The sequence below is a fragment of the Magnolia sinica genome, chromosome 14, assembly GCF_029962835.1.
Source record: "Magnolia sinica isolate HGM2019 chromosome 14, MsV1, whole genome shotgun sequence".
NCBI classification, from domain to species: Eukaryota; Viridiplantae; Streptophyta; class Magnoliopsida; order Magnoliales; family Magnoliaceae; genus Magnolia; species Magnolia sinica.
Genome location: NC_080586.1, coordinates 3,241,405 through 3,267,422, shown reverse-complemented (window position 1 = coordinate 3,267,422; position 26,018 = coordinate 3,241,405). Strand labels below are relative to the sequence as shown.

Sequence of the window (26,018 nt, the reverse complement as noted above, 5' to 3'; positions counted from 1 at the left end):
CGGTTTGCGTACTGAGTAAGTCAGTACGCTAAGCGTACCGAGTAAACTCTGTGGGTCTAATGTCATTTATAAATTTTATCCACTCCATCCATGAGTTTTATCAGACAATTTTATGGCTTTAACCGAAAAATTAACTGTATAAAAATCTCAAGTGGACCACACCATCGGAAGCAGTATGAATTGAAGGTATATTATTGAAAAGTTATCAGGGATCACAGAAGTTTTCGATCAAGCTGATATTTGTGTTTTTTATTAATCCATGTCTTTTTGATCTTATGAACAGTTTGGATGATAAATCAAAATATCAATGTGGGCCTTAGGAAAATGTGGGCCGTAGGAAGGTTTCAACGGTGGAAATCAATATTTACAATCTTTCCTGTGATATGGTCCACTTAAGATTTGGATATATTTAAAATTTGGTCTCAAGCCCTGAAATGATATGGAAAAACGGATGGACGGCATGGATAAACCACACGCATTCACGGTGGATCCAATAGAGTTTACTCAGTACGATACGAGCGTACCGAGTAACTCAGTACGCAATCCGATTTTCATAAAGAGGACGGACACTTCCTGGTTAAGTAAATACCCTTGGCACGGATCCTCTGCAATCTCTCTCTCTCTCTCTCTCTCTCTGCACAAACCCTAGGAAAACCAGGCGCGCGCTCTGTGAAAATCTAGATCTCTTTCTCTCGATACGAGAACGTAGATCTCTCTGTCCACTGCCCTAGGATTCCATAGATGGACGACAGCTGTGCAGTCTGCGCTGAGCCCCTGGAATGGGTGGGCTACGGATCGTGCGGCCACCGAGAGGTCTGCTCAACCTGCGTGGCTCGTCTTCGATTCGTCCTCAACGATCACCGATGCTGCATCTGCAAGATGGAGTCCCAATCCGTCTTCGTCACCAAGGTCAGATTTTCATGAATCCAAGGAAAGTTTCTAATTCCGTAATTCAATTCATTGTATATGTGATCTTATCTATCTTCGACTGAGAGGTTTGTGTTTTGTGAAAATCATGTGAATTGCTGGATTCCTTCGATTTTCATTTTTACCGTTGAAAACTGTGGGTTTTGTTGGTGTTGAATTTGATTGGCGGATTGGCTTTGTTTTTTTCCTTTAATTTTTCTGTTTTCGAGTAGTGTTTTATCTGGAATTGTTGGATTGCTTGGATTGTTTGGATTCGGGATTTTTTTGGAGTAGGAATTATGTGATCAGGAGGATTGTCCTTGGGCTGATTTGTGCAAGTGGGGTCCATGATTCGAAGAAAATCATAGACATCCAGTGTTGGCATTTTTTTATTTTTATTTTTTATTTTTCTTTTTTCAGTTCAACGTGGATTTGTTGCTGAATATTTCTTAACCATCAATTTTCAGGCTTTGAACCATAGGGGTTCAGATCTTCCAGACTGATTTTTGTGGCGTGTTTTATCCATGGTGGGGCCCATATTGATCAAGGGTCCATATCACCAAACCGTGGGCTTCACTTGTACAAGTGGGGGGCAAGGTTACTACACATCCTCAGTGAAGGATGACATGATTATATCCCTGTTGGAAAGTGGAGGTTTTTACTATTCATGCTTTTCATTGGAAAAAAGTTTTTTAGCATCTACATTGTTGATTCTCCCATGAGTGCCTTGGAAAATAGTAATTGCTATTCATCGGATGCAATTTTGCTTATCCCGATTGGATTGGTGGAAACAAAACATGGATACAGAAAACCAAACATCACATTAGGGAAAGGTACATATGTGGAATAGAATTCATTTTAACATGTTTGCTTTAACACATTTGATTTCCATGAAATTTTTAGAAGGTCAATGATCCCCGGGTCCAGATGGCTTCCCTATAGCTTTTTTTTTTTTTTTTTTTCCAGTTTTGTGGTGAGTCTTTCGATAGAGGCTGATTGTCGTTGGAATTAGGAGTTTCATTCATTGCTATTATTCCGAAAGTTGAAGGCGTAAAATGTTTGAAAGATTTTAGATCAATTAGCTTTATTGGGGGACCATATAAGATTTTAGCTAAAATCTCACCTTTCAGGTTTCATGTGGTTTGCAAACGTAATCCTTTTCCAATGTGCATTTGTTGCAGGTAGAAAAATTCTCGATAGTCCCCTTGTAGCTTATGAGTGCATCAACTTATCGCATAGGGAAGTAAAAAAGGGTATTATATGCAAGTTGGATATTGAGAAAGCTTATGATCATGTTGATTGTGACTTCTTTGACCATATGTTGGGGCATTGAGATTCGGGCAGAAGTGGAGAAGGTAGAACAAAAAATGGAATTGGTGGCCAAGTTTTCCATTTAGGTCGATAGGTCTCCTAAAGGCTTCTTTAAGGCATCAAGAGGACTCCGGCAGGGTGATCCACTCTCCCCTCTTCCATTTGTGGTGGTTGCATAAGCGCTCCGTAAGATGTTGGATAGAAGTCAATTGGTTGGCCTTATTCGAGGGGGTTTAGGGTGGAGAACACGGAAATTCAGATTTCTCACCTTTAGTGCGGTGATGGCATCATTTTATTTTGTGATGCATATGATGATATAGTAGAAAATTTGAGAAAAAATATGAGACGCTTTGAAGTGGTCTTAGGCTTGAAGGTTAATAATTTTAAGAGTGTGATGCTAGGTGATATCACCAGGAATGGGGTGGTGAGATTGGCAGAGGTGCTTGTGTGTTGTGCAAGGCCTTTCCCCTCATCGTATTTCCGTCTTCCCTTATGTGCTGGCAAACTTGCGAGGCATCTGTGAGATAAGGTATCAAAATGGTAGAAAGAAAGTTGTCGGGATGGAAGAGTCGGTATCTCTCTTTGGGCGGCGACTAATATTAACTAAAACAACTTTGTCAAATCTGCCGCTTGATTTCATGTCTCTCTTGACTCTTTAGGTGTCTAAAATGTCTTTTGGATAGGCTGGAGGGGTGAAGACGGGACTTTTTGTAGTGGGGTACTGAAGAAATACAAAAAATTCACCTGTCGAGATGGGTAAGGGTGTGTTAGCCTTATGGAGAAGGGGGAGCAAGAATAAGGGATCTAGAAATTGTGAACCTTGCTTTATTAGGCAAATGGCTGTGGAGGTTGGACACAAAAGAAGGGAGCTTGTGGAGAGAGGTAATTGTAATTCACAAGCAAGTATATGATTTGAGGAAAGGAGATGGTGGGTTAGGGACTCTTTATTATATAACACTAGAGGTTTGTGGAAGGCGATTACTAGGCTGGAAATTAAGTTTAAGGAGGGGGTTAGATTTTCTTTTGGTGATGGTAAGAGGATTTGTTTTTGGGATGATTTATGGATCAGAGAGAGAACTCCAGATTGAGTTTCCAAGGTTAGCCTAGCTATTTTTGGAATGAATATTCCTATTACCCAACGTTGTCACACACATGGAGATGTAGTTGTTTAGTCTCCCACTTGCAGACGGAATTTGTTGGATGAGAAAGTAGACGAGTTCATTGGGCTTCTAGAGCATCTTTGTTGCTACCCATCCTTATGTGAGAGGGATGCGATGGTGTGGAATAAGGATGGGTTGGGTTGCTTCTTTGTCCGTTCATTCTACAAGTAACTTTGGAGATCATCGCTAGGAGAGAAGTGACCACACCTCTAATTTTGATTCTATGGTGCCCCTCCTAAGATGGCAACATTTGTTTGATCGGTCGGCTAGAAGAGGGTGCTCACAATAGATAATCTTAAAAAAGGGTGATGATGCTTCCCAACATTTGCGCGTTGTGCATGAAAAATGCAGAGTTGGTTGATCATCTCTTTATCCATTGGCCATTTGCTCAAAGGGTGTGGGAGAGCTTCCTCGTTCTTTTTAAAGTATTGTGGGTGATGTTGGGGTTAATTGAAGATCTTCTCTTGGCATGGCATGGAGGAGGGGTTGGGGAGAAGGAAGGGTGGTGTGGTGTCTTGTCTTGATGGTGGTCTTATGGGCTCCTTGGGGGGAAAGGAACAGTTGGTGCTTTCGAAATAAGAATGTGTTGGGGAAGAAGGAAGGGTCGGTGGTGGCTTGTGTTGATGGTAGTCTTATGGGCTCCTTGGAGAGAAAGGAACGGTTGGTGCTTTGGAAATAAGAGTGGGTTGGTGTTGGACATGTTTAGAAGGGTAAAGCTAGATGTAATAGGATGTGCCTCTTGTTTAAAGGCCCTTGATGGTTGTAACTTGTCTTCCTTGTTTGGGATGTAGCTATTCTTTTCACCTTAGATTTTTCTTTAGCGCTTTCTTTTAATAAAATTTCGTTTCCTTTCAAAAAAAAAGAAAAAAAGAAGTCAATGATAAAAAAAGCAAAAGTCTTCTCTTGTAACAATGGAAATGCAGAATTAACATTTTTTTTGGGAAATGATTTTACTCTTTCTTTCAGGACAAGTGAAATGGGAATCGATTTCTAGACCTAATTTTCTTTCGGCTTGTTTTGATTGGTGGAAACATTAAGTGGACGAGGAAAGGAAAACATCACATCTTTAGGGAAACTATGGAAAAGGAAATATCTGGAAAAGAGTCCTTAAATAACTTTGTTTTAGCATATATGATTTCAATGGAAATGGTCAATGGTAAGAAGGGGTGGAAATCTCCATTTCCTAGGTTTTAGAGAGGAAAAGGAAATCAATTTCCTCATTCCTCTTATCTTTCGCGAATGAGAGAAACCTTCTCATACGAGGGAATTGATTTCCTTTCCTCAGTTGTTTCCACCAATCGAAGCAGACAAGGAAGAATGTCATGCTGTGGAAATCAATTTCATTTCCATGGTTTGCTTTGTTTTCCATCGATCCAAGCACCCTCATTATAGGTTTTTAGAATCTTGTTCTCTATGTTTTAGTGTTCATCTTCACAGTTAAGAGTTTTCCTTTTGCTCATTTTTCAGTTTCTTCATGTCTATTCTTTATTCATATTTACTGATAGTCTGGGATATATTCTTTACCGTTTCCTTTAGAACTTACGGCTTTTTATTTCTGGTTGATTTGACAGGCGCTGGGAGATTATACAAGGACAATAAGTGATTTTTCTGTCTTCCCAAGTGATGCTACAGAGGGTCGAGTAGGAGAATATTGGTACCATGAGGACACGCAAGCATACTTCGATGACGTGGATCACTACAGGATGATTAAGGCGATGTGTAGGCTCTCATGCAGCATTTGTGATAAATATGGAGAGGAACAAGGGAGTGATGGGGTAAAGAGAAGGAGCAAGTTCAGAAACATTGAGCAATTGAAGGGCCATTTATACCACAGGCATAGATTGGTCATGTGCAATTTATGCTTGGAAGGGAGAAAGGCAAGTACCCTTACTGTATATTCTGGGCTTCTGCTTGCCTTAATTTGAAAGTTTTTTCATTAGTGCCTTAGTTTGGAAGATGGAAGCTTAAATTTCTGATGCAAAACAATTAATACTGAATTGTTACTCAGAAAAAAATAATTCCTCGTGTCATCCCTTCATAGTTTATTGAAGGGTTTGTTAGGCTCTAATTGCAAATTGAATGTTGAAGACAGTTTTTTCCTTCTTTTCTTTTCTACTTTCCTTTAAATAAAAACCGTAATGTGAATAATACATATGATGGAGTGGAGTAAAACCTTAAAGCATATTTTCTTAGTACGTTTCTGTGACTTTTTGAAACTAAATCAAGCCTCTTGAGGAGGGCTGGCGATGGATATCCGTTTACCTGATCACCCGACATCCAACCTGAGAAAATTGGACGGGACATTTTTTTTTTAGCCAATTCAAAAATTTTACACAATCACCCAGTTACTTGCTTACTGGACTTCTAAGCAGGTTGGATATGGATATTGCCATATATCTGTATCCACTTACCTGATTACCAAAAGGCATTTTCATTATTTACCCGCTTTAAAAAAAAATCATAATTTACCCAATAATATTATTTTTTTAACTAAATTGTTAAATATTAAGACACGATTGGTGGACATCTATTGGATGGTTAAAACTTAAAATGAATAGCATCCAACAGACCTATTTTAACCAACTAGTGTCCACAAATCACTTTCGACCACTTTGAGTTTGGGATCGTGACTTAGAGACAATGAACTTCACGATTTAGTCAGTTTAACTTGGATTAATGTACAACCATGTGTACAATTTCTAGAGTTTGTGCATCAAGCATCATGCTATGCCTGAATATCAAACTAGTAGTAACTGGGGAGAATTTATGATTTTATGTGAAATCAAGTGGAAGATATATCATATATACAGTAATGACTACATATTTTGGAGATGCTTGGGGCCTACGTTGATGACTTAGTGGCTTAATGCCATCCAACCTGTTCGCTAGATGAAAACCCTCATGTCATGCCTATAACCCAAAATTTCAGCCTAATCACAACTCAAGCGGGCTGCACAAAAGGGAACAATTGGGACATTGCTTAAGGCATAATTGTGCACTGCCTCCTGTGGTATTTCCTACCTAGTTTTGGATTAGGATGATTCTAGGGATGTATGGTGTGCATGAGGAGGCGCACTAGATGCACGGATTGAATTCCAAATACATCATGAATTGGCCCCACATATCTCAAGCGTATGCTAATTACCACACGTCCAAACGTAGATAATCATTATTTCCCACTGAATGGCAATCACCAATATAGTGTGTCCATTCAACTTTCTCAAATGTCTCTCATTTTTATTAAACCAAATGTCTGCCTATCTTTGTCACCTCCGCCCCAGATGTACGGATTGAATTCCACATGCAGATCATGAGTGGGACCCACAAATCTCAAGCGTATGCTAATTACTACATGTCCAAACGTAGATAATCATTATTACCCAACGAAGGGTAATCACCAATATAGGGTGTCCATTCAACTTTCTGGAACGTCTCTCTTTTTTTTATTAAACCAAATGTATGTATGTTTGTTTGTTTGTTTGTCTGTCTCTCTCTCTCTCTCTCTCTCTCTCTCTCTCTCTCTCTCTCTCTCTCTCACCCGAAACAAGCCTAAGAAGGCCTCTTTGCCTAACAAGAGGAAACGGCATTGAGTGTAAAGCTATCACAAAATTATATTAGTCGGCTCTTGGAAGAGGAGATAAAATGGCGGCAATGATCTTGAGCAATGTGGTTGAAGGAATTGGACAAAAATACCAAGTTTTTTTTTTTTCTTCATAGTATTGCCAATGCTTGTGCTAGAAACAATGGAATTCATAGCATACTTGTGGAAGGTAGGAGGGTGGAAGATAAATCGTATCTGCGACAACATTGTGCAATTTTATCAAAAAATGTTGGTAGATGAGGGTTGGGAGAGACCTCGATTGGATCATTTATATTTCAACCAGTTAACATTGGTGGAAGCAGAAAGTATTGAAAATCCAATCTTAGTGGATGAGGTTGTGGCAGCAATGGATTCTTTAGGTGGGGACAAAGAACCAGGATCGGATGGTTTTTTAATGGCATTTTTTTCCCCAAATCTTTTGGGAATCAGTTAAACAGAAGACTTGCTCAACTTTATCGCTGAGTTTTGGGGGAGGAGCCACCTCTCGTTAGAATTTAGGAGCTTCTTCATTGTACTAATTCCAAAATAGAGGGAGCGGAATGCGTACGTGATTTTTGCCCTATCAGTCTAATTGGAGGCTAATGTAAAATCCCCGTAAAGATCTTAGCTACAAGGGTTTCTAGTGGTTTTGGACAAGGTTATTTCAGAGTCCCAAGGAGCATTTGTAACGGGTTGGCAATATTGGACAATGCTCTTGTTGCTCATTAATGTTTGGGTGTGAGGCATAGGGAAGAGAAGAAGGGGTTGTGTGTAATTTGGATCTTGAAGAGGCGTATGACCACACAGACTGGGGATTCCTCGATTACATGTTGGGGAGTCTAGGTTTGTTGGCAGTGATGGAGAAATTGGATGTATGAGTATTAGTTCAACTAGATTCTCAATATTGGTGAATGGTTCGCCAAAAGGCTTATTTCGGGCTTCGAGAGGGATGTTGGGCGAAGAATTCATCTCTTTATAGGGCATTTGGGCTGTGGAGAGGGGTCACATCTTTGACAAGCAAGTTTAATGATGGACTCCGGCACTCCGCTTCTCTTGGGACGATGGAAAAAGAATTTGATTTTGGAAGGATTTGTGGATTAGGTAGTGCACGCTTCTATTTGCCTTTCCGTCTATAGCCAAAGTAGCAGCGGATTTGGAGGGGACTGCTGATCAATGCTTTTCGCTTATTGGTGATTCAGTGGTATGGTACCCACCATGAAAGAATTTTTCGGACGGCAAACCAGAGGATTTCACTTGACTTTTGGACTGGCTTCGCCGTCTTAAATTTCACTCAGGCGATAAAAGGATTCCATGGTGCGGTCCTTGGAAAAAATTGGGGCGATTTTTGGTCTGATCCTTCTATGAGCTATTTGGGCATTCAGCTTTGGCCAAGGGAAGCGGTGCTCTTTCTTTTGTATGGTTGAGCATTGCTTCTCCCAAAGTAGTGGCTTTCACATGGTTGGCAGGTAGAAACCTTACCGCAACAATCTCCAAAAGAGATTGTTAGTATTTACCTAATTGCCGTGTGATGTGCATGAGGGGGGCAGAAATGGTGATTAATTTATTTATCCACTGTTCTTTTGCTCAGAAGGTGTGGGAAAAATTCATTGCTTTTTTTCTTTTTGGCATAGCCTGGGTGATGACGAAATATATTGGAGATTTGTTATTAGCTTGGCCTAGTGATGGGTTGAGGAAAATGGGGACCTTGGTGTGGAAGCTAGTTATGATGGCTGTATTATGGGCCATTTGGGGGGACAGTAACGATAGGTGTTTCCAAAACTAGTGCTGGCAGGAGGCGGATGTATATAAAAGGGCTAAAATGGATGAAATAGGGTGGGCTTCTTGTATAAAGTACTTTGACCAAAAGGATTGGTCTTTCTTGGCTGGTGTAACTTTGTTTTTTGTGTTTCTGAGCTTATTGCTCTTTTTAATAAAATTGTTGTCAACTTTCAAAAAAAGAAAAAGAAAAAAGAGAAAAAAGAAAAGAAAAAGAAGAGCATCGTAATTTAATTCTGGCCACATTTCATCCCTTCATAATATTTTAAATTGTACTTTTGGCTGCAAGAAATTTGGGCATGATGATGATGATGACAACATTGACAGCGATGACGACGACAGAGAGATCAATTAATTGGTTTTTCCCATATTGTTCAATGGCGTGAGCAATGAAGCTGTTCAACAGCGATGAATCACAAACTGTTCAACAGTGTCTCGTTGGATGTGTCCAGAAGTTGGAAAGCAAGGTTGGATTACTTGCCAATCATTTTTAAAACCCTTCCGAGTCAAAATAGTAGGGACCAAAATTGAACTGGTTTTTGAGTGACTAAGTGACTCATCTGAGTGACAAAAACTGCACGAGTCAGGACATCTCTGTCCCACTCTCCATCTCATGGAGAAGTTTCCAGAACTCCAACTGCTCCAGCCTTCTCCTTCCTCATTTTTCTCAATCCTCTCTCTCTTTCATTCAAATTCCACCTTTCCATCTTCTTCTCCATCAAAATCCCGAATTCCCACATCTAAATTCTGCTTCTCCATCTTCCTCTCCATAAACAATCTGAAGAACCCATGCACACTGTTCATTCCATCAAACCACTGAAGCACAAGAGCAGTGGAAACGGCATGAAACAAGAATATTTAATACTCAGGCTATGTATGATATAACTTGATACTCAGGCACTGAGAAATTGTACACGAGGCATGCATTGAGTCAAATGGCACCGGTGAAATTGTGGGACTCACTGTTGTTTAGTCAAATTTCCAAAACCAGATTGTTCTAACAGTCCTAAACCCCAATTTGTGAACACCTGTTTCTTGAAACAAGACTGTTGGATATTGTCATTGACTCATTTCTAACCGTCCAATAAATGTCGATCAATCGGACAGTTAGCTAATCAAATAATTGCAAATTTTGGGTCTTGATAGATTTAGACTGGTACCCAGAATTTGGGTGGTTAAATTCGAACTACATTTCAAATATGCAATTTCCAAGTTATGTATAGGTGCTGCGCATCATCCCCGACACTCTGTCGGAGCGTCAAAGTTTCTCACAAGAATTCCTCTACAAGGCCCTATGGAATGAGTGGCATGTGCCCCACCATCAGTGTGTACCACGTCCAAACCCATCCAAAAGGGTGCGCCCCACTGAAATTTGGACTTGCATAAATTAGATCCATCCAACCATCATGTGGTTCACCACATAAATTTAGAGTTTTTTTTTTTTTGGAAGGGGGGGGGGACACCCCACTGAATTTTGGACGTGCATAAATTAGATCCAGCCAACCCTCATGTGGTTCACCACATAAATTTAGAGTTTTTTTTTTTTTTTTTTTTGGAAGGGGGGGGGGGGGGGAGACACCCTACTAAATTTTGGACGTGCATAAATTAGATCCAGCCAACCCTCATGTGGGCTGCTTTCAATTGTTTTCTATGATGCGGGCCACCCACTGATTGCGTTGGCCCGAGTTCAAAGCATCCCATCACCATGGTGGGGCTCTTTAATGGGTGGGTTGGATGCAGTACAAACAAGATGGTGGGTCCCACATAGGTTTAAGCAGGTGACTGGGTGGTGAGTAGTATATGAATTACTTTTACATGAAGATGAATAACTTTTTTGTCCCTCTTCTCCTATATTTATAATATACATTTTATAGCGTGTAAAAAAACTTTTAAACTGATTAAAACATGACTAGCACAAGTCACTTTGTTGACTTGCCCGAGTCAAGTTTTGTGGGCTGACTGAGTTGAGTCCGAGTTGTGAGCTTGCCAACCTTGTTGGAAAGAGATGCTTTGGTCTGATCTGGATCAAGAGATCGAGGTTCCTAATCATCTTAATCAAGGCGCACAAACCTGGATATTGCAGTACCATGGAGCTTGGTGCTGTGACTCGGGCAAAGCTGGTATCGGAGGCCTTCTTCTTAACCCTCAAGGGAAGATGGAACCAGCTTTCTCTGGGCCTGTGGTGGCTGATAGCTCGGTTTACGACTCAGCTCTGGCGCTTCAGGAGACCGTGATGCCGATTCTCTTTAATTTTTCTAGTTTTGAGATCATTGTAGAAGGATCAGTCCTGGCTGTTGTTTCTTGGCTAAAGCGGTTTGCTGGGTTCCTGAGGCTATTGAGGATGTCTTTAGGGCCTGTTTGGAAGCACTTCCTCAAAGAGGAGGTGCCATAAAATGGGGGTTCTAAACATGCTTTTTCGATTGAGTCATCAAAAACCAATCTGATTGGTTTTTGTCGAGTCAGAGTTTTAGCTCCTGTTTTGTCTAGTGGAAGGTGAGATGTGGGTTTGCAAAGTGCAACCAAAAGCATGTCGTCAACTGCTGTTTGGATCATAACAGTGTTTAGCCATCAAACGCCCCTTTGGAGGGTGCGTCCAAATGGGCCCTTAGGGAAGTAAGAGTTGCTGCTGCTGGGTTAGCATTTCATTTTCCCAGGGTTTAACGAACTCCTCTGTTGCCCCTTGAGTAGTCGCAGGGGCTACGGAGGCAATTGCGGATGTCTTGTGAAAAACCACAATTCAACCAATTTTCAACTAAATATATCCATTCTATCGAAAAAAAACAAAAAAACATCAATTTCATAGCATTATTTCTGCTGGAAAAATGTGAACAACGATGCACTTAATATTTTTCAAGCTGGTATCTGTCAAGCTGCATACTTCCAACCCTGTTTTCTTTCTTTATAGAATGCTATTACTGACTCTAATTTGGATGTTGAAGCAGGTATTTATTTGTGAACAAAAGCTTTATACTAGAGCACAGTTGAATCAACACATAAACACTGGTGATTCAGAGGTGGATGGCAGTGAGAATGAACGGGGTGGCTTCTCAGGGCATCCTATTTGTGAGTTCTGCAGAAGCCCATTTTATGGAGATAATGAGCTGTACTTACATATGTCTACTGAACACTATACTTGTCATATATGCCAAAGGTACTTTGCTTTTCTTTTTCTCATAGATTTTTTTTATTTTTATTTTTAATTTTATATTTAAGATGATGAATTTATTTTATTAAAAAAGGGCCAAGTGGGCAAAAAATTACAAGGCACCCCGTCCATTACAGGATAATTCATGTCCGATTGAAGTATCGGACACCGAAGCCCATTCAATTACATTCATCTTTGCCATATTGAAACACAATTGTTGTGTTGCAAAAGCACTGGTTATTCCTTTCCCCCCAAATTGCCCATAAACCTGCAAGCATTGCCAATCTCCAAACCCTTTTGCCCTCTTCCCTGACTCATGACCTAAAAAAATCCACAATGGTTTTTGGCATCACCCAGGCCGCCCCAAAAATTTTCAGGAAGCTTTCCCAAACCTCCCTCGTAAAAGAGCAATTAATGAAGAGATGATCAATTGATTCTTCATTCTGCCAACATAGCATACATGCGTTGGTAACGTACAACCCTCTCTTTCTTAGTTTGTCCATGTAAACTGGGTCTTATCTCCATGGCGGAAGACTTCTTGAAGGTCTTTAGATACCCGGTCCAAATCAACTCTCTTTAGAAGATCTTTTGTCTTATGGTAGATTGTTGTAGTCCCCTTATGAAACCAGCGGGCCGGTCTTGGGCCTGCAAAATCAGAATTTTGAATAGGCCTGGCCCGAAACAGTTCAAAAACCGGGCCAAGACCAATCCCAGGCCTGGCCCATTGACAGCCCTAGTTAGCATCGTAACCACCTTGTTCCACCCTACTAGCCATGTGAATGCCACTACCTTGAGAGGGACACCATATGACCATAGGGACGTGCAGTGCACCCTTCCTACTACCAGACAGGGACCGCACAACATCTTGTAGAAGGATTTCATTAAGAGCTGTCCTGAATTGTTCGCTTATCACATGATCGAGTCCGGCTCCAACAACAGCATCATGCCCAGTAGTTGTTTCGATAAACTTATGAATTCCTCCACCTCTCAAATTCCTCCGACAATGGGGCGTCCATGCTCTGCCTGTGACTAGAGGAAGCATTGGGCTATCATTGCTTCTACATCCACGTAAAATTTTTTTTTGAACATTCTAGATCCATAGAAATTGTTGCCAGCCTTAGGTAAGCATCTTGCAGCCTACCATCCCTCCCCCCCCCACGTCCTTCCAAATCTCATCCTTCTTCCATCTCCCACTGTAAATCCCAGCCCATTATTGAATCTTTCCCCCACACTCACTTTTGCCTTCTATACTCCCATAGCCTTATATAGTGTTGATTTCTTTGGCCACCATCCCTTTCCCTCTGCCCTAAACTACCTCACCATGACTTCCCTCCCTGCTGAATCTCCAATGCCATTTTCCCAGGAGATCCTTGTTGCCCAATTTCTTTATGTCGTCCCATTTCATTAGATGCAATTTACTTCTCTCCTCCTGTCCACTCCATAGGAAGTCCCTTCTAAGCCTTTCCAATTTCTTTAGCACACCTTGAGGGCATTTGAACATTGTTAGAAAATAAATGGGATATTTGATAGATCTGCCTTGATTAAAGTGTTCCTTCCTCCCAAAAAGATAGGTGCCTTCGCTTCCAAAATGACAATTTCCTTTCAAACTTTTCAATGATCCGATTACATAGTTGCTTGGTGGGTTTACTAATGCATAGTGGTAACGCCACGTACATAGAGATGGAAACGAGTCCAACCTACACCCAAACACTCCTGACAACGTCTGTACTTTCTCTTTGGCCACCCCTACTCAGTATCTCACTTTTTTGCACGTTCACCCTCAATCCCCACGCCGCTTAAAAGCAGTAAATTATCTTTCTAAGATTGTCAACCCGTGTTAATCTATGTCGCAAAATAATATAGTGGTGTCCGTGAACTGAAGATGGGACACTTGAAAATTCCCAGTCCATCTGGAATCCACTGATTAAGCCCACCAAGACCCTCCATTAAGAAAAGAGAATTTAGTTATAAAATTATACACAACTGCTGACATAAACCCAAAATCTACTTTGATAAATGCAGGCAGCATCCGGGACAATATGAATATTACAAAAATTATGATGACTTAGAGGTAATACAGACACACACAGACATTATAATTTCTGGTGACATAATTTTTATTCAGTTTCTTTACTTCGCTGAGTTTGAAATCTTGTTATATTTAAATATAAAATCTGTCACAGATTCATTTCCGCAATGAACATTTCCTGTGTGAGAATGAAGCATGCCTTGTCAAGAAGTTTGTTGTTTTTCAATCAGAATCAGAAATGAAGGTGATCTCTTTATGCATAGTGCATGAATACTTTGTTTTATTGTTATTATTATTTAACTTTTGTTTGTGCTGATGCGATTCATAATTTTGCATTATTTTGGCTACATGTGCTGGTTTCTCATCATTTATTTTGGTTTAAAAATTCCAACCCTCAGTTTTAATTCATTTTTATTTGTCATTTGTGTTGTTTAGAGGCATAATACTATTGAACATGGGGGGCACATGTCTCGCTCTAAGCGCAATGCTGCACTTCAGGTGTGTATTAACTTTTCACTCTTCTCTGTGTGTGTGTGTGTGTGTGGCTCGGCGTACATAGGGGTTCCGGTAGGATGGAAAGCTGTACATCGGTGGGACTTGAGCCTGGTTCTTCCCTCTGGTAGGGTCCTGCACTAAGCTCAATTAAAGAGCTGGATGCAAACTTTTCTTTTTTAAGTTCTAGTCCTTTATCACAAATGTGGACTTCTCTCTCTCTCCCCCATTTTTTCAGCTGATAACTTTCATGATTGTCAAAACATTCTTACCTCATTTCCACGTCATGGTCATTTCTCATGGCCAGCTTTTGCATTCGAACTATGCAAATTTACTTTTGGTGCCTGCTGTTCTGACTATGATCGTGACATACTCCTTACTATCTAGATACCAACGAGCTTCCGATATCGGCGCAATAGTGTTCAGGATCAGCGCCGAGGAAGAGGACGTGGATCCCGTCCTGATTCATCTGACGATCAATTTTCCTTGGCCATTCAAGCAAGTATTGAAACTGCCAATGCAGACAACTTGAATCATGTCCCTTCAAGTTTGCAGTTAGTTGACGATCATGGGGAGGTGAGTGAAATTGGTGCTGCCTTGGATCCATTTGAATCATTAGTCATCACGCCAGATTCAGAGCCATCCTCAAGGTACCTTCAGGCGGCGGCTGCCCAAAGTTTGAATGCTCCTCTGGAAGCATCTTCCTTTCCTCCTCTCTCTGGGGCACCAAGCAGTAGCCAACAGATGCCCAAACATGATTCAGAAGGACCACAGGGGAGCACGATGGCAGCCCGCCTTCGTCGCAAGCAGGGTGGTGTAAGGGTTCTCAACAAGGACGGTGAAAGGGTTCTCAACTTTGGCAGGGGTAGACCTAGAACAGGTGTATTTCTTCCATCTAGTTCTGCAACCCCCAGTTGGCCGGCAATAAATCATGGACCGATATCATCTAGTTCTTCAAGTTCATCCCAGGCAAGGCCAGCAACCATTCATGGACATGCAGAACCCAGCTCTGCAAGTTGCCCGTGGAATTCAAGTAGTATCGGTAGGGTTAGCCACTCTGTATCAGCTCCTAACCTTGTCGATAGAGGTTCATCAAGCTCTTCCATGTCTGGTAAGGTTGCTTCTTCAGGAAGCAGCCATAACCAAGTGCAGCCTGCAATTGGCCAGCACTTGCTGAATGTGGAAGATGTTCAGACTGCAAATAAGTCTTTGGTGGAGAGGATTCGAGCTGCGTTAGAAATGGATGAAAACAAGTACACGGCTTTTAAGGAGATCTCGTCAGAGTATCGCCAAGGTGTAATTGGTACGCCAGAGTACCTTGCATATGTACAGCAGTTTGGGCTTTCTCATCTCGTTCTTGAGCTTGCTAAGCTGTGTCCTGATCCTCGGAAGCAGAGAGAGCTTGTCGAGACTTATAATGCCAGTTTGCGGAGTGATGGCCCGCAAGAAAATGGCATTGGCAATAGCAGTGGCACAAAAGGTGGCAAGGGTTCTCGCAAGGGGAAAGATAAATTCATGGATGGTGCAGAAATTAATGCAAAGGATATATTGGCAGATAGTGTTATAAACACAGTGAGGAAACTGCAGGCAAGCTACAAGCCTTCAGAGGAGGTGGAGGTATTGTTGAAAGATGGGTACCGTGCTGCCAAGGGAAAACCAATGGTGTCTTCGATGGAAGAGCGAGCAGAACCAACTTCTGCTAGTTTGGGAGCGGCCGATTTGAGCAGCAACAATGAATCTCAGTCAAATGGTGGTGGCTCTAACCAGAATTTGGGCGGTGGAGGAAACACCAAACAGCGACGGAAGACATCAAAGTTTCATAGAGTCCGTCTTGGTGATGGCTCAGCAGCAGCTCTTTTTGGCATTGGGCGTTCGGGTGTGAGCCCTGAACGCGAGGAAGAAACGGCAGAAAACGTGGACCCATCCGAAGGTTTGCCAGTTCGTGGTGTTTGGAAGAATGGCGGTGGACAAAAGCTCGTAGCACGAACTCAGAAGGGTCCCGCGAAATGACACCTTTTTTTGGTTGGGAGTTATTTGCCGGATTTTTTTAAAAAAAAAGGAAAAAAAGAAAACGGAGTTTGAGAGTTTGGTGGAGTGAAAATGCAGTGGGGCCTGTTCTTTCACAACTGTGTTCACTGCTTATTTCCCATTTTGATATGGTTGTATCAAAGGAAATATCTTTCTGCTGTGTTTGTGCTTTTGTCTAAAAGCAGGTATGTTTGGAGGTTAATTGCCGATGGGGGTGCAAGGAAATAGTTTGAATGGTTGGAGCAAGGTAGCGGGCAAGCTGCAGTGTTTTGGTCTTCCATTTTTTTTTTTGTGGGTGATTATATCAAATTGTGAAGTGGGATGCAATATATACTCGTCTTTTATTCCCTTGTTCTCGTGAGAAAAAATACAGGTGCTGGGCTTTATGTTCTGAGTTGCCTGACATCTGTCTTTTGTTCTTTTAGTAATTTACGCAACCTAGATTCCCATGTTTTGCTTTTGTTCTCTCTTTTGAATGGATGGCCCTGATTTTTGGGCTGTAGGCCTAAATTTTTGTGTGGCATCTAATGGTTGGAGTTGATTCCATATGATCATCACGGTGGGCCTAAAAAAATAATCCAGGGTGCACGTCTCTCAACTTGGGAAGAGGCATCTGATGGTGCCAATGGATTTCATGAAATGGCCGGTAAAAATCAAGTGCGGGCATTCAGCTTGGGTGTCCCGCTCCAAGTTGTTTTCCTCGGTATGGCAAGTGTTTGAAGTATTGGTATCACTACAAGTTTAGCTGGCAAGGGATATGGTATAGCCAGTGTTTGAAGTGTTGGTATCACTACAAGTTTTGCTGGCAAAGGATATGGATACAATATAGTTTCCGTTGATAATATCACCAGGAAAACATGGGAAAATGGTGAAAATTTTCGGTGAAACTTCTAGAGATGCTAAAATACGCATATTTGCATATTTAAGAATTAAATAATGGTGAAAAAAAGCATATTTATACATTTAAGAGTCATAATTTTCCTTTAATGAGGGCCTAAAAGCATGTATCCTTGAAAATGATGGATCCATCCAACCATCTATCCATGCATCCACATATATACATATATATGTGCATGATCCTTACATGTGTGTGCACATAATATTTATCCAACCATCCATCGTCATACAAACATGCATTTCATCATACAACCATGTGCCCATAAAAAAATAATTTTAAATGAGTTTTTTCAATAAACAAATTTTTGGTGACCGATATATTAATAATGTTGTCGAAAATATTGGCGATACATCAGCTTGAAACATTCACCTAGAAAATACGCATTTGATTCATTGCTGGTCAAGCTGGGTATGGGCCTAACCAATTTTCATTCTTGCGCTTGAGTCTGCTGTGTTAAGCCCCTGATGTAGCAGGCCTGGATCTTATAGTGTCGGCCCAGCCCATTATTACCCCAAGTGCAAATGGACAACTTGACGATCGCTTGGGTTCCAAGTTTAGAGCTCACAGCCGATACACTTCCAGTCCCAGTCTAAGAGCTACGCTCAAGCCACAGGCCTTTCTAAGCCTGCTACAATACATGCCAAAGCAAGCGGCCGTTCATGATGCAGGGCCCCCCTGCTGTATGCGCTTTGGCCAAAAAATCAGGCAGGTTTGCTTGTAAGGTAGGTCACGTGTGTAGGACAAACATATGCTTAAATGGTTTGATTGGCAGTCCATATTCAATGTATGGGGCGCCCATAATGAGCAGACAGGTCAGATATTTGGGATGGATGATGCAACCTAGTGCCCAAACGGTAATCCTGATCGGTGCAAGGAGTAGAACACTTTCTCAAGAATCTGAAGGAACTGAAGGTGCATTTGGGTGCTCTCGGCTACCCTAGCTAATGCTAGCATCAAACCGAATCATGGTTGTTGAGGTGAGAAAGTGACCCAAACACATCAATGGGTGCTCAGGAAGTGATACCAACCACCGAACACCCAAACACCACCTCATGAATAGAAGAATTAGTAGAAGCAGCAGTTCAAGAACTTAGATAACAATCTAGATAAGAAAGGCCTTGTTTCAGTGGCAGAGTTTAAGATGTAGACAGGGAAAAAATAATGATTATTTCCATTGGCATTTTTCGAAAACGGATTCCATTTTCGAAGGTCCCATTTGTTTCGCAAGCACAAATTTCCGATATTGTGGAGATGGTAATCATGATTTCTCTTCCAACCAAAATAATAATAATAATAAAAAAGAAAAGGAAAAAACCTCGATAAATGCTAGATACGGTTTCTCACATTGTATTGCAATCCAAACAGTGCAAAATAATGATTTTCTTAAGATAGGTAATCTTTACTCATTATTTCCATACTAGAATAAATTTAGTAGAATTGAAATTAAGAATTGCTCACTATTTTTTGCAATCCAAACAATGGAAACATTAATGTTCTACATAACCAGTTCTTTTTCTGCGAATTCCTCCTATCCAAATGGGGTCTTAGAAAAAAAGAAAAAAAAAACAACAACAAGAAGGGTTTTGAAATCTACATCGGAGGCCATGAAAATGAAGAACCAAAGAAAAACTTTGGGTGGCATGCATTGTTTCGTTGGGAAAAAGCTTTCCATGTCCATAAACATCAGCAAGCACATGGCATATCACGTAGCAACCAAAGATGGCCTTGCACCATATGGCACAACCATAGATGCCATGGTTTGAGTCACATATTCCAATGTACACATCAAACTAAATAGCATAATCTGAATCGAGTCTGATAGCCTTTTCCAATTTAGTATCTACATAGGATGCATTTTTTAAGTTGAAAAGATCCATCCATGTTGGAGAATAAACAGGCCAACAGGTTTTACAGAATATACATGATATTTCAGAAACAATGATCAATATAGGTTTATCCAAATGTTTTCTCACTGCTGTAACACATGTAGAGAAACCCATCTTCATCCTTGTAAGAGTCATAGATTGATTCCATGAGACTGGCTGCAGAACATGCATGAGGAGAACATATTAGCAGTTTCAATTATCAGAGAAACAGTATTTGGCTACAAGGCCAGGCCTTAAACGTGTGACAGACAGTACCTGTTTGAGGTAAGGTGTTCTTAACAAATACAAACAGAGCTTTTCCGGGAGTAAGACGAAGCCTGTTGCTTAAGATGTGGATGAACTGGCCGACTGACATGTCCCGGGGGACCAAGTATCTGCCCAAAAAAAAAAAGAAGAAGAATAAAAAGAAAAAAAAAGTAAAGTACAATGGAAGAGATGCTGTATCCATGTGGTTTGTTTCTTTAGAAGTGAAAAGAGAAGGCTGTCTGCAATTAAATTGCTGGCTGGGCTCAATATTAAACCAGCAAAACCTGTTATCTTATTCATCATAGTCATGCTCTTGTCCCAGCTTTAAGTATCCTTTTTCACAATTCAATCAGATCGGAAATGGGATTCGTTCTCATGGTAGCTTGGCAGGAGTTTGAAGCCTGGCTGCCAACCTGGATATATTATTGTTCAATAATTTCACTCAGCCATTTGGGTCACAAGACTTAATTTGATACTTTACAACCTCTTCATATTAAAAAATTGGGACTGGCCTCATTATTACTTAAATTAGAAAGAAGCTAGTATTGGTCAAGAAGAACGAGACATCACGATCATCATCATCTAAGCCTTACGCCCTTACCCCAACTAATTGGAGAATTAAGAAGATTTGGGATGTATGGAGAAAATAAAGGGGAAGAATCAAGCAAACCCCAGAGACAATGTGATGACAGTGAAGAGCTTCCAAAACTAAATGTAAGAGAAGTGATATGCTCTCTTTACTTATGAAGGCTATGTTCTGCTACAGGGGACAGGTGAGAGGATTGTGGAGAAATGTCCTCTATGCAGGGTATTAAACAGAGCACTAAATGATGTGTTTAATCCGTCCATGATCTTGGTTTTCTTCGGGAAGGCAATCTTAGGGATGATATTATTTAATCATCTGGTCATTTCTCTTGCATTCGTATTATAATGAGACCCACAAAAGCTAATAGGACAAAACTCTGGACCTTTTCGCAAATAAATCATCTGATTACTATCTTAGGAGAATATGCATGCAGTGTTATCCAAACATGTGTCCATTAATTATATCAGTATGTGTCCAAAATAGGCATATGCTTGGAGTAAACTATCCATGTAGAGTACGTTTTCAACTGCTAATACACACTGTCTTGGCTGTGGCGCATAGTTCATCAGACTCTTTTTCCATGATAAATGTAGCCATTTTTCTTTAAAAAATTCTATGGTATGGAAAAGACGAGATGTCATAAAGGTTCTTCTCTGTGTATAGTCTTCCACCCCAACTTTTCAGTGCTTTATTACCCTTTTAAGAATTTTTGTACAGTTGCCATAACGTCTTTTGATCTAAGATTATGTCAGATCTGTGGTATAGGCGCTCCTCATTAAAATCGGCTACCTCATTACTTTTTAGGAGTTGTGCAGATGGAAGTTAAAATAATACAAAAACAAAATAGCAGCTTGCAACATGGTGTCAGGTGCCATCTTTTCACCATGAATAGACCATAAACTTCCTACAATCAATAGTAGAGTTTCTGATACAAGCTAACTGGAAGTCTCGTGTCCAGTCCCACAATGCCCAAAAGAATAAGGAGAGAATGTCAATGAGAAGGTGACAAGTTCTTTGAAGCTGATAACAGTGAAATAATGATGGAGAGAATGTCAGATGTGAATCATGTGATAATGATCATTTACCTCCAAATAGTGTTTTAAATAGCTTACACTATGTAGTGTAGCTTAGGCTTTAGGCTACGTACCTCACAAAAATAACTCACATGTAACCAATGCTATACAGTAATTAGCCTACATTACAAGTTCTAGCTTACACTAAAAGTTATTTTTCACTAAACATTAAAATTATTCATATTTTCAATGATTTCAAGTAATATAATTGTATTAAATCAGTTCCACTAACTTGTCAATTGTCATCAACCTAAGTAATAGAGTATTAGATAGTGCTTGTTTGTAATCAACCTGTATCTACATTGCACCTGTGGGAGTTTTGTGCTCTCATTGCCCGTCCCAGCCTGGATAAAGGAGGGTTGCGTCAGGTTGGGAGCCGGCATCAAACTCATGCCATAACTTTCATCACAAATCAAAACAGGAATGGTGGAACAGGATTCAAGTAGCTGACCCCAATTAATTGGGATAAGGCTTAGATGATGCTCATGATTAAATCGGTTGCACTTCTATTTTTTATTTTTATACTTCCTATTTTCCTATTATTTTAGAATGTGTTTGGTTACACCAAATATCATGAAATTTCATTATTATCAGTCTAATTTGGTGCAAGTAGCATGAAATTTCATGATATTTGGTGCACCAAGCACAATCTTGATTAAAAATCAAGTAGCTTGTTGCTTACACTACACGGCATGCAGCTTATGTCTCATGCTTTAGAGGGGTGAATGCTATGCAACATGCTATTTGCTATTTAAAACACTGCCTCTGAAAAACATAAAGGTATGAACTTGCATAACCCAGGTCAAAGCTTGGACTCACTTCTTCTTTTCCATCTCAGGAAGGTCAGTCCTTGAGTATCTTTCGACGACCACCTGCAAATGCACAAAGAGCAATTGTGAAATCTGATGTTTCAAGTTACTTTCAAGTTACTCGGACTTGCTTCATGTTTGAGATTGCATATTCGTAACTCGATCATAATCATTATATGTTATGTGGATTACGAGTTCTATATTTGCAGCATTTTAAAATTTATTTATTTATTTTTTTGGGGTTTGCCAATTCCTTAAACCTTCCACAACATTTATATCCTGGTGCCTTCATGTGCTTCTTTAACTAACCCTGGGATTAAAATACAACTTACAGTAACACACTGGTATTGATAAGTTGTAATAGAATGTTAAGTATTACACATAAAAAAAGAAGAAGAAAGAAGAATGTAGAGCAAAGTCCACAGAATGACCAATGTACGTGGGAAACTGATGCAATTGCTATGTATCCCACACATGTGCACAAGCAAAAGGTTCCTTTCCTTTTTTTAATTTTATTTAACCTTGTTCCTAATTCCCTATCTTTCATATTCCTATGTTAGGAAAATATCCCTCTTTTAGGAAATAAGTATTATTAGATTTTCTTGTTTAAATGCTTTCATATTTTAGAGATCTCTATGTTAGGAAATAAGTATTATTATATTTTCTTGTTTTGTTATTTTGGAGATCTTGGTTGGCAAGGGATCCTATTTTTAGATTCTTTAGATTATGTTGGATATTGTCTCAAAGAGGAAATCTTGCTAGCACTCTCTATGAATAAGGCATAGGCCCTATGGAATAAAACACAGGTGCATGATATTTTCTCTAAGCAAGTGCTCTTGTTTCTCTATGGTAGTGTGTTGGAGAGGGGGAGTAGTGATCTCTAGTATAAGACTAGGGGGCTGTTAAGCTTGTTCACAGTCATCACATCTTTACTCTTTTTTGTGATTCGAACTTTCAGTCTGGATGTCGAATCTTATTGCAATTAGTTTCTACCTTGATCAATTGCATTAGCAACCAACACGTTTGGATCCATATTCACGAAAAGAGCTCAGAGAAGAAGACAGTTTAGCTGCTATTAATAACATATAAAACTCCCAAAATAGCCATATCTGATAATGCATAAAACAAACAAGATTTCTGTTTTCAATGCCTGCACAACTGATTTGCAACCATTCCTCTTGGCTTCGTCAAATAAAGAAACAAACTCAATTCATTTATTACTATGAAACCTTGTAATTCTTGCAGATATAGCTGTCACAAATGCCTAAAAATATGTTTCTCCATCAGCAAATCAGCTCATCATTGAAAATACTACTAGTCACCCTTCAAATTGGATATTGTTAAGTTACATTCCAAGCACAAACAACAAAGCGAATGGGATCCCAAAAAAAACCAAAAGACTCAGCTTTATTACTATCGGCTGGCACACAGAAAACTAGAGCCATCGGTCATCTATTGGAAAAAGGACCCAAAGAGGTTACGGTAAATCAACAACTAAAAGGAGAATCGGTAATCCAAATGATTATATTAGGTATCAGAGAGGGATCTTTCTGACATGGCCACCATAGAACATACATTCTTCAGCATATTTCTGCTCCATATACCTCGAATGACACTTCTTTATTATTTTAACAGATTACAGTCCTAAATTAGTCAAATTTTCTTAGTCCGTTACATACCTCGAACTGGACTTCTTTTGAGTTTTTAAATCAGTTACAATTCTAAAGAAGACATGATACCAAGAACTACAGAGTAATTAGACCTACATAAAACGAAAACCTGAATATGAAAAAGTTCTTCCTCATACTCAGAAAGTACTGACCAAAAGTTCACTTCACTTCACTTCAGATATTTCTAGTTTGCAGAAACTGCTCCAACAAGGACAGAAACCCTCTTTAATTAACACCCAACATCTCCCGAAAACATGAACAAAGACAGCAATTAAAAGCAATATAAAGAAATGAGGAATGCCATAACGATTATGGCATGCACTCATCGAAGTTCTATTCAGATCCTTCCTCACCATACACGTGGCAAACATGAATGGTGATCAGACCGTTGATCTGGTGGGCCACTATGTTGATTGGATGATAGGACGAAAATTGCAGTGATCAGGCAACCCCTGACCGTGCAGTTGTTGTAAGCTTTGCCTATTGAATGTGGATTGTGGTCTTGTTTGAGCATACCATCCCTTTTCAGGCTACTGATCGGATGACCATCATAATCCAACTCCTAGTTTTTTTTTTTTTTTCTTTTTTTTCTTTTCGTGATATTGCCAATCGAGGCTGTGTACCAAAATATCAACGGTCCCGATCACCAAACACTATTTCTATGTGTGCAATGGAGATTTTTCCAGTAAGCCTGTCCACATGATTGCATTTCTCTTAAAAAAATCAATCATTCACCAAAATACTTGAATTTCTAAAATACACATCTAGAAATTCAATTATTTATCCTAAAATATCCCAAAAAATCGGCTAAAAATCTATAATTTCATCTAACGCTCTTTCTACATTGAATTGAGAAATTGTGTGATATACGGTGGGGATGATTCGACGAGAGGGGGTCGATCTTGGGACTTACCGGAACTCGATCGGGATATTTGGCGATGATATCTCGAGATTCCTCGGTTCGCTCCTCTGCAAAAAGATCAAACGGCGAAATTCAGATTGTTGAAAAGGGGAAAAAAAGAAATATTCTGAGAATTTAGAAGACAAACGAAAACCTAAGGAGAATTCCTCTTTGAAAGATTTCATCTTCTTCGATGGCGATTTGAGAGAGAGAGAGAGAGAGAGGGTTTGATAGAAGGGATGAAAAGCGCGAGGAAGCGGTTTCTTCCCTTCACCTTTTCCTGAAAACGGACGCGGGAGGGACAGAAAAACTTTGGTACTCTGGAAGAATGCGATGGATGATACGCAGGCACTTAGAAAATGCTGACGTGGTTCAAATTAACTATCCAAATGACCGTTAATTAAAAAATAAAGATTATATTAATAAATTATTATTTTATTGGTGGACATTTATTTGACAGTTAAAATGATAATCAACCAATGGTCCTACTTTAAACCAGTGTCCCTAATCAGAATTTGGAACGGTTCAGCCAATCTGATTTTGGGATGGTGGTCTAGGGACAGTTGTTTCCCAATTTCTCCTGTTTGATTTGATTTGATGCATTCCACGTGTGCAGTATCTGTGTGCATGTGTATCAAGCATCGTACGCTTTTAGAGTATCAAACAACTCCAAGAAAGGATTGGGGAGCTAAGATGGTCAATTACTCCAGCTGTGATGAAAATATGCACGTGGTCCAATCAAACAACTCCCTCGATCATTACACTCTACCGGAGGGAGCGGATTAGGTGTGGCCCTTACCATGGCCCACCTTGATTTGTATATTGTATATCCATGCAGTCTATCCATTTTTCCATATTATTTTAGCAGATGAGACCCAAAATGAGATAGATTCAAATCTCAGGTGCACCATATTATAGGAAACAGTATAGAATGAACGATCCACCATTAAAAACTTCCAAGTCTCCACCGTAATGTTTATTTGCCATCCAACAAGTTGATAAGGTCACATAAACCTGAGTTTTGGATCTGCTTCATTTTTTGGGCCCATGCCATGAAATGATCCGGAGAAATGGATGGACGGTATAGATATAGAATACATGCATCAATGTGGGCGCACCGTCTTCGGTGAGGCCGAGGCCGGGGCGGCACCTAATCCACTTCTCTACCGGAGTGACCACTGTGTACCAGCGTCTTTTCAAAACGCTCCCAAACTTTTCTTTCCCAGCGTAATACATTTTGTACGGACACTATTTGCATATGAAAATAACCATGCATAAATGACCTATAGCTACGGATTATAGCCGTATCCAGAAGTATATTGCCACCATTAATACAAAGGTGTTTTTGTCTCGCAAATAGTGTCCGTGCAAAATGGTTAGTTTGGAAAAATAAAGTTTGGGAGCATTTTGAAAAGATGCCGGGTAAAAGGTGGTGTACAGTGGTCAATTTCTCAAGCATCAAATAAAGGCGCGGTCCGATGTAACAGCATAGGGGGTGATTACCTGACTGTGGGACCCACCT

The 26,018-nt window shown here is 40.1% G+C and overlaps 2 protein-coding genes across 2 annotated transcripts; one reads left to right on the top strand and one right to left on the bottom strand.

Moving 5' to 3' along the window:
* Positions 1-582: 582 nt before the first annotated feature.
* Positions 583-16,444, top strand: LOC131225258 (E3 ubiquitin-protein ligase hel2). Its single transcript, XM_058220756.1, has 7 exons — positions 583-909; positions 4,949-5,254; positions 11,676-11,884; positions 13,901-13,949; positions 14,062-14,151; positions 14,343-14,405; positions 14,787-16,444. Exons 1-7 carry the CDS (start codon positions 742-744, stop codon positions 16,407-16,409), a joined length of 2,508 nt encoding a protein of 835 aa, XP_058076739.1. The 5' UTR covers positions 583-741; the 3' UTR covers positions 16,410-16,444.
* Positions 16,445-19,104: 2,660 nt separating this feature from the next.
* On the bottom strand, positions 19,105-24,808 carry LOC131225259 (autophagy-related protein 8i). Its single transcript, XM_058220757.1, has 5 exons — positions 24,651-24,808; positions 24,509-24,564; positions 21,936-21,988; positions 19,467-19,585; positions 19,105-19,367 (listed from the first exon to the last, which is right to left on the bottom strand). The coding sequence occupies exons 1-5, from the start codon at positions 24,679-24,681 to the stop codon at positions 19,279-19,281; spliced, it is 348 nt and encodes a 115-aa protein (XP_058076740.1). The 5' UTR covers positions 24,682-24,808; the 3' UTR covers positions 19,105-19,278.
* Between the last annotated feature and the right edge of the window lie 1,210 nt (positions 24,809-26,018).

What these genes read in the sequence shown, in the direction of transcription:
- LOC131225259 (XM_058220757.1), bottom strand. Translation starts at nt 24,681, where the DNA reads ATGAAATCTTTCAAAGAGGAATTCTCCTTAG. An exon ending in CAAAGAGGAATTCTCCTTAG is followed by an intron (nt 24,565 to 24,650) that starts GTTTTCGTTTGT and finishes ATCTTTTTGCAG; the next exon opens with AGGAGCGAACCGAGGAATCT. An exon ending in AATATCCCGATCGAGTTCCG is followed by an intron (nt 21,989 to 24,508) that starts GTAAGTCCCAAG and finishes GTGCATTTGCAG; the next exon opens with GTGGTCGTCGAAAGATACTC.
- LOC131225258 (XM_058220756.1), top strand. Translation starts at nt 742, where the DNA reads ATGGACGACAGCTGTGCAGTCTGCGCTGAGCCCCTGGAATGGGTGGGC. An exon ending in AATCCGTCTTCGTCACCAAG is followed by an intron (nt 910 to 4,948) that starts GTCAGATTTTCA and finishes TTGATTTGACAG; the next exon opens with GCGCTGGGAGATTATACAAG. An exon ending in ACTTGTCATATATGCCAAAG is followed by an intron (nt 11,885 to 13,900) that starts GTACTTTGCTTT and finishes TGATAAATGCAG; the next exon opens with GCAGCATCCGGGACAATATG.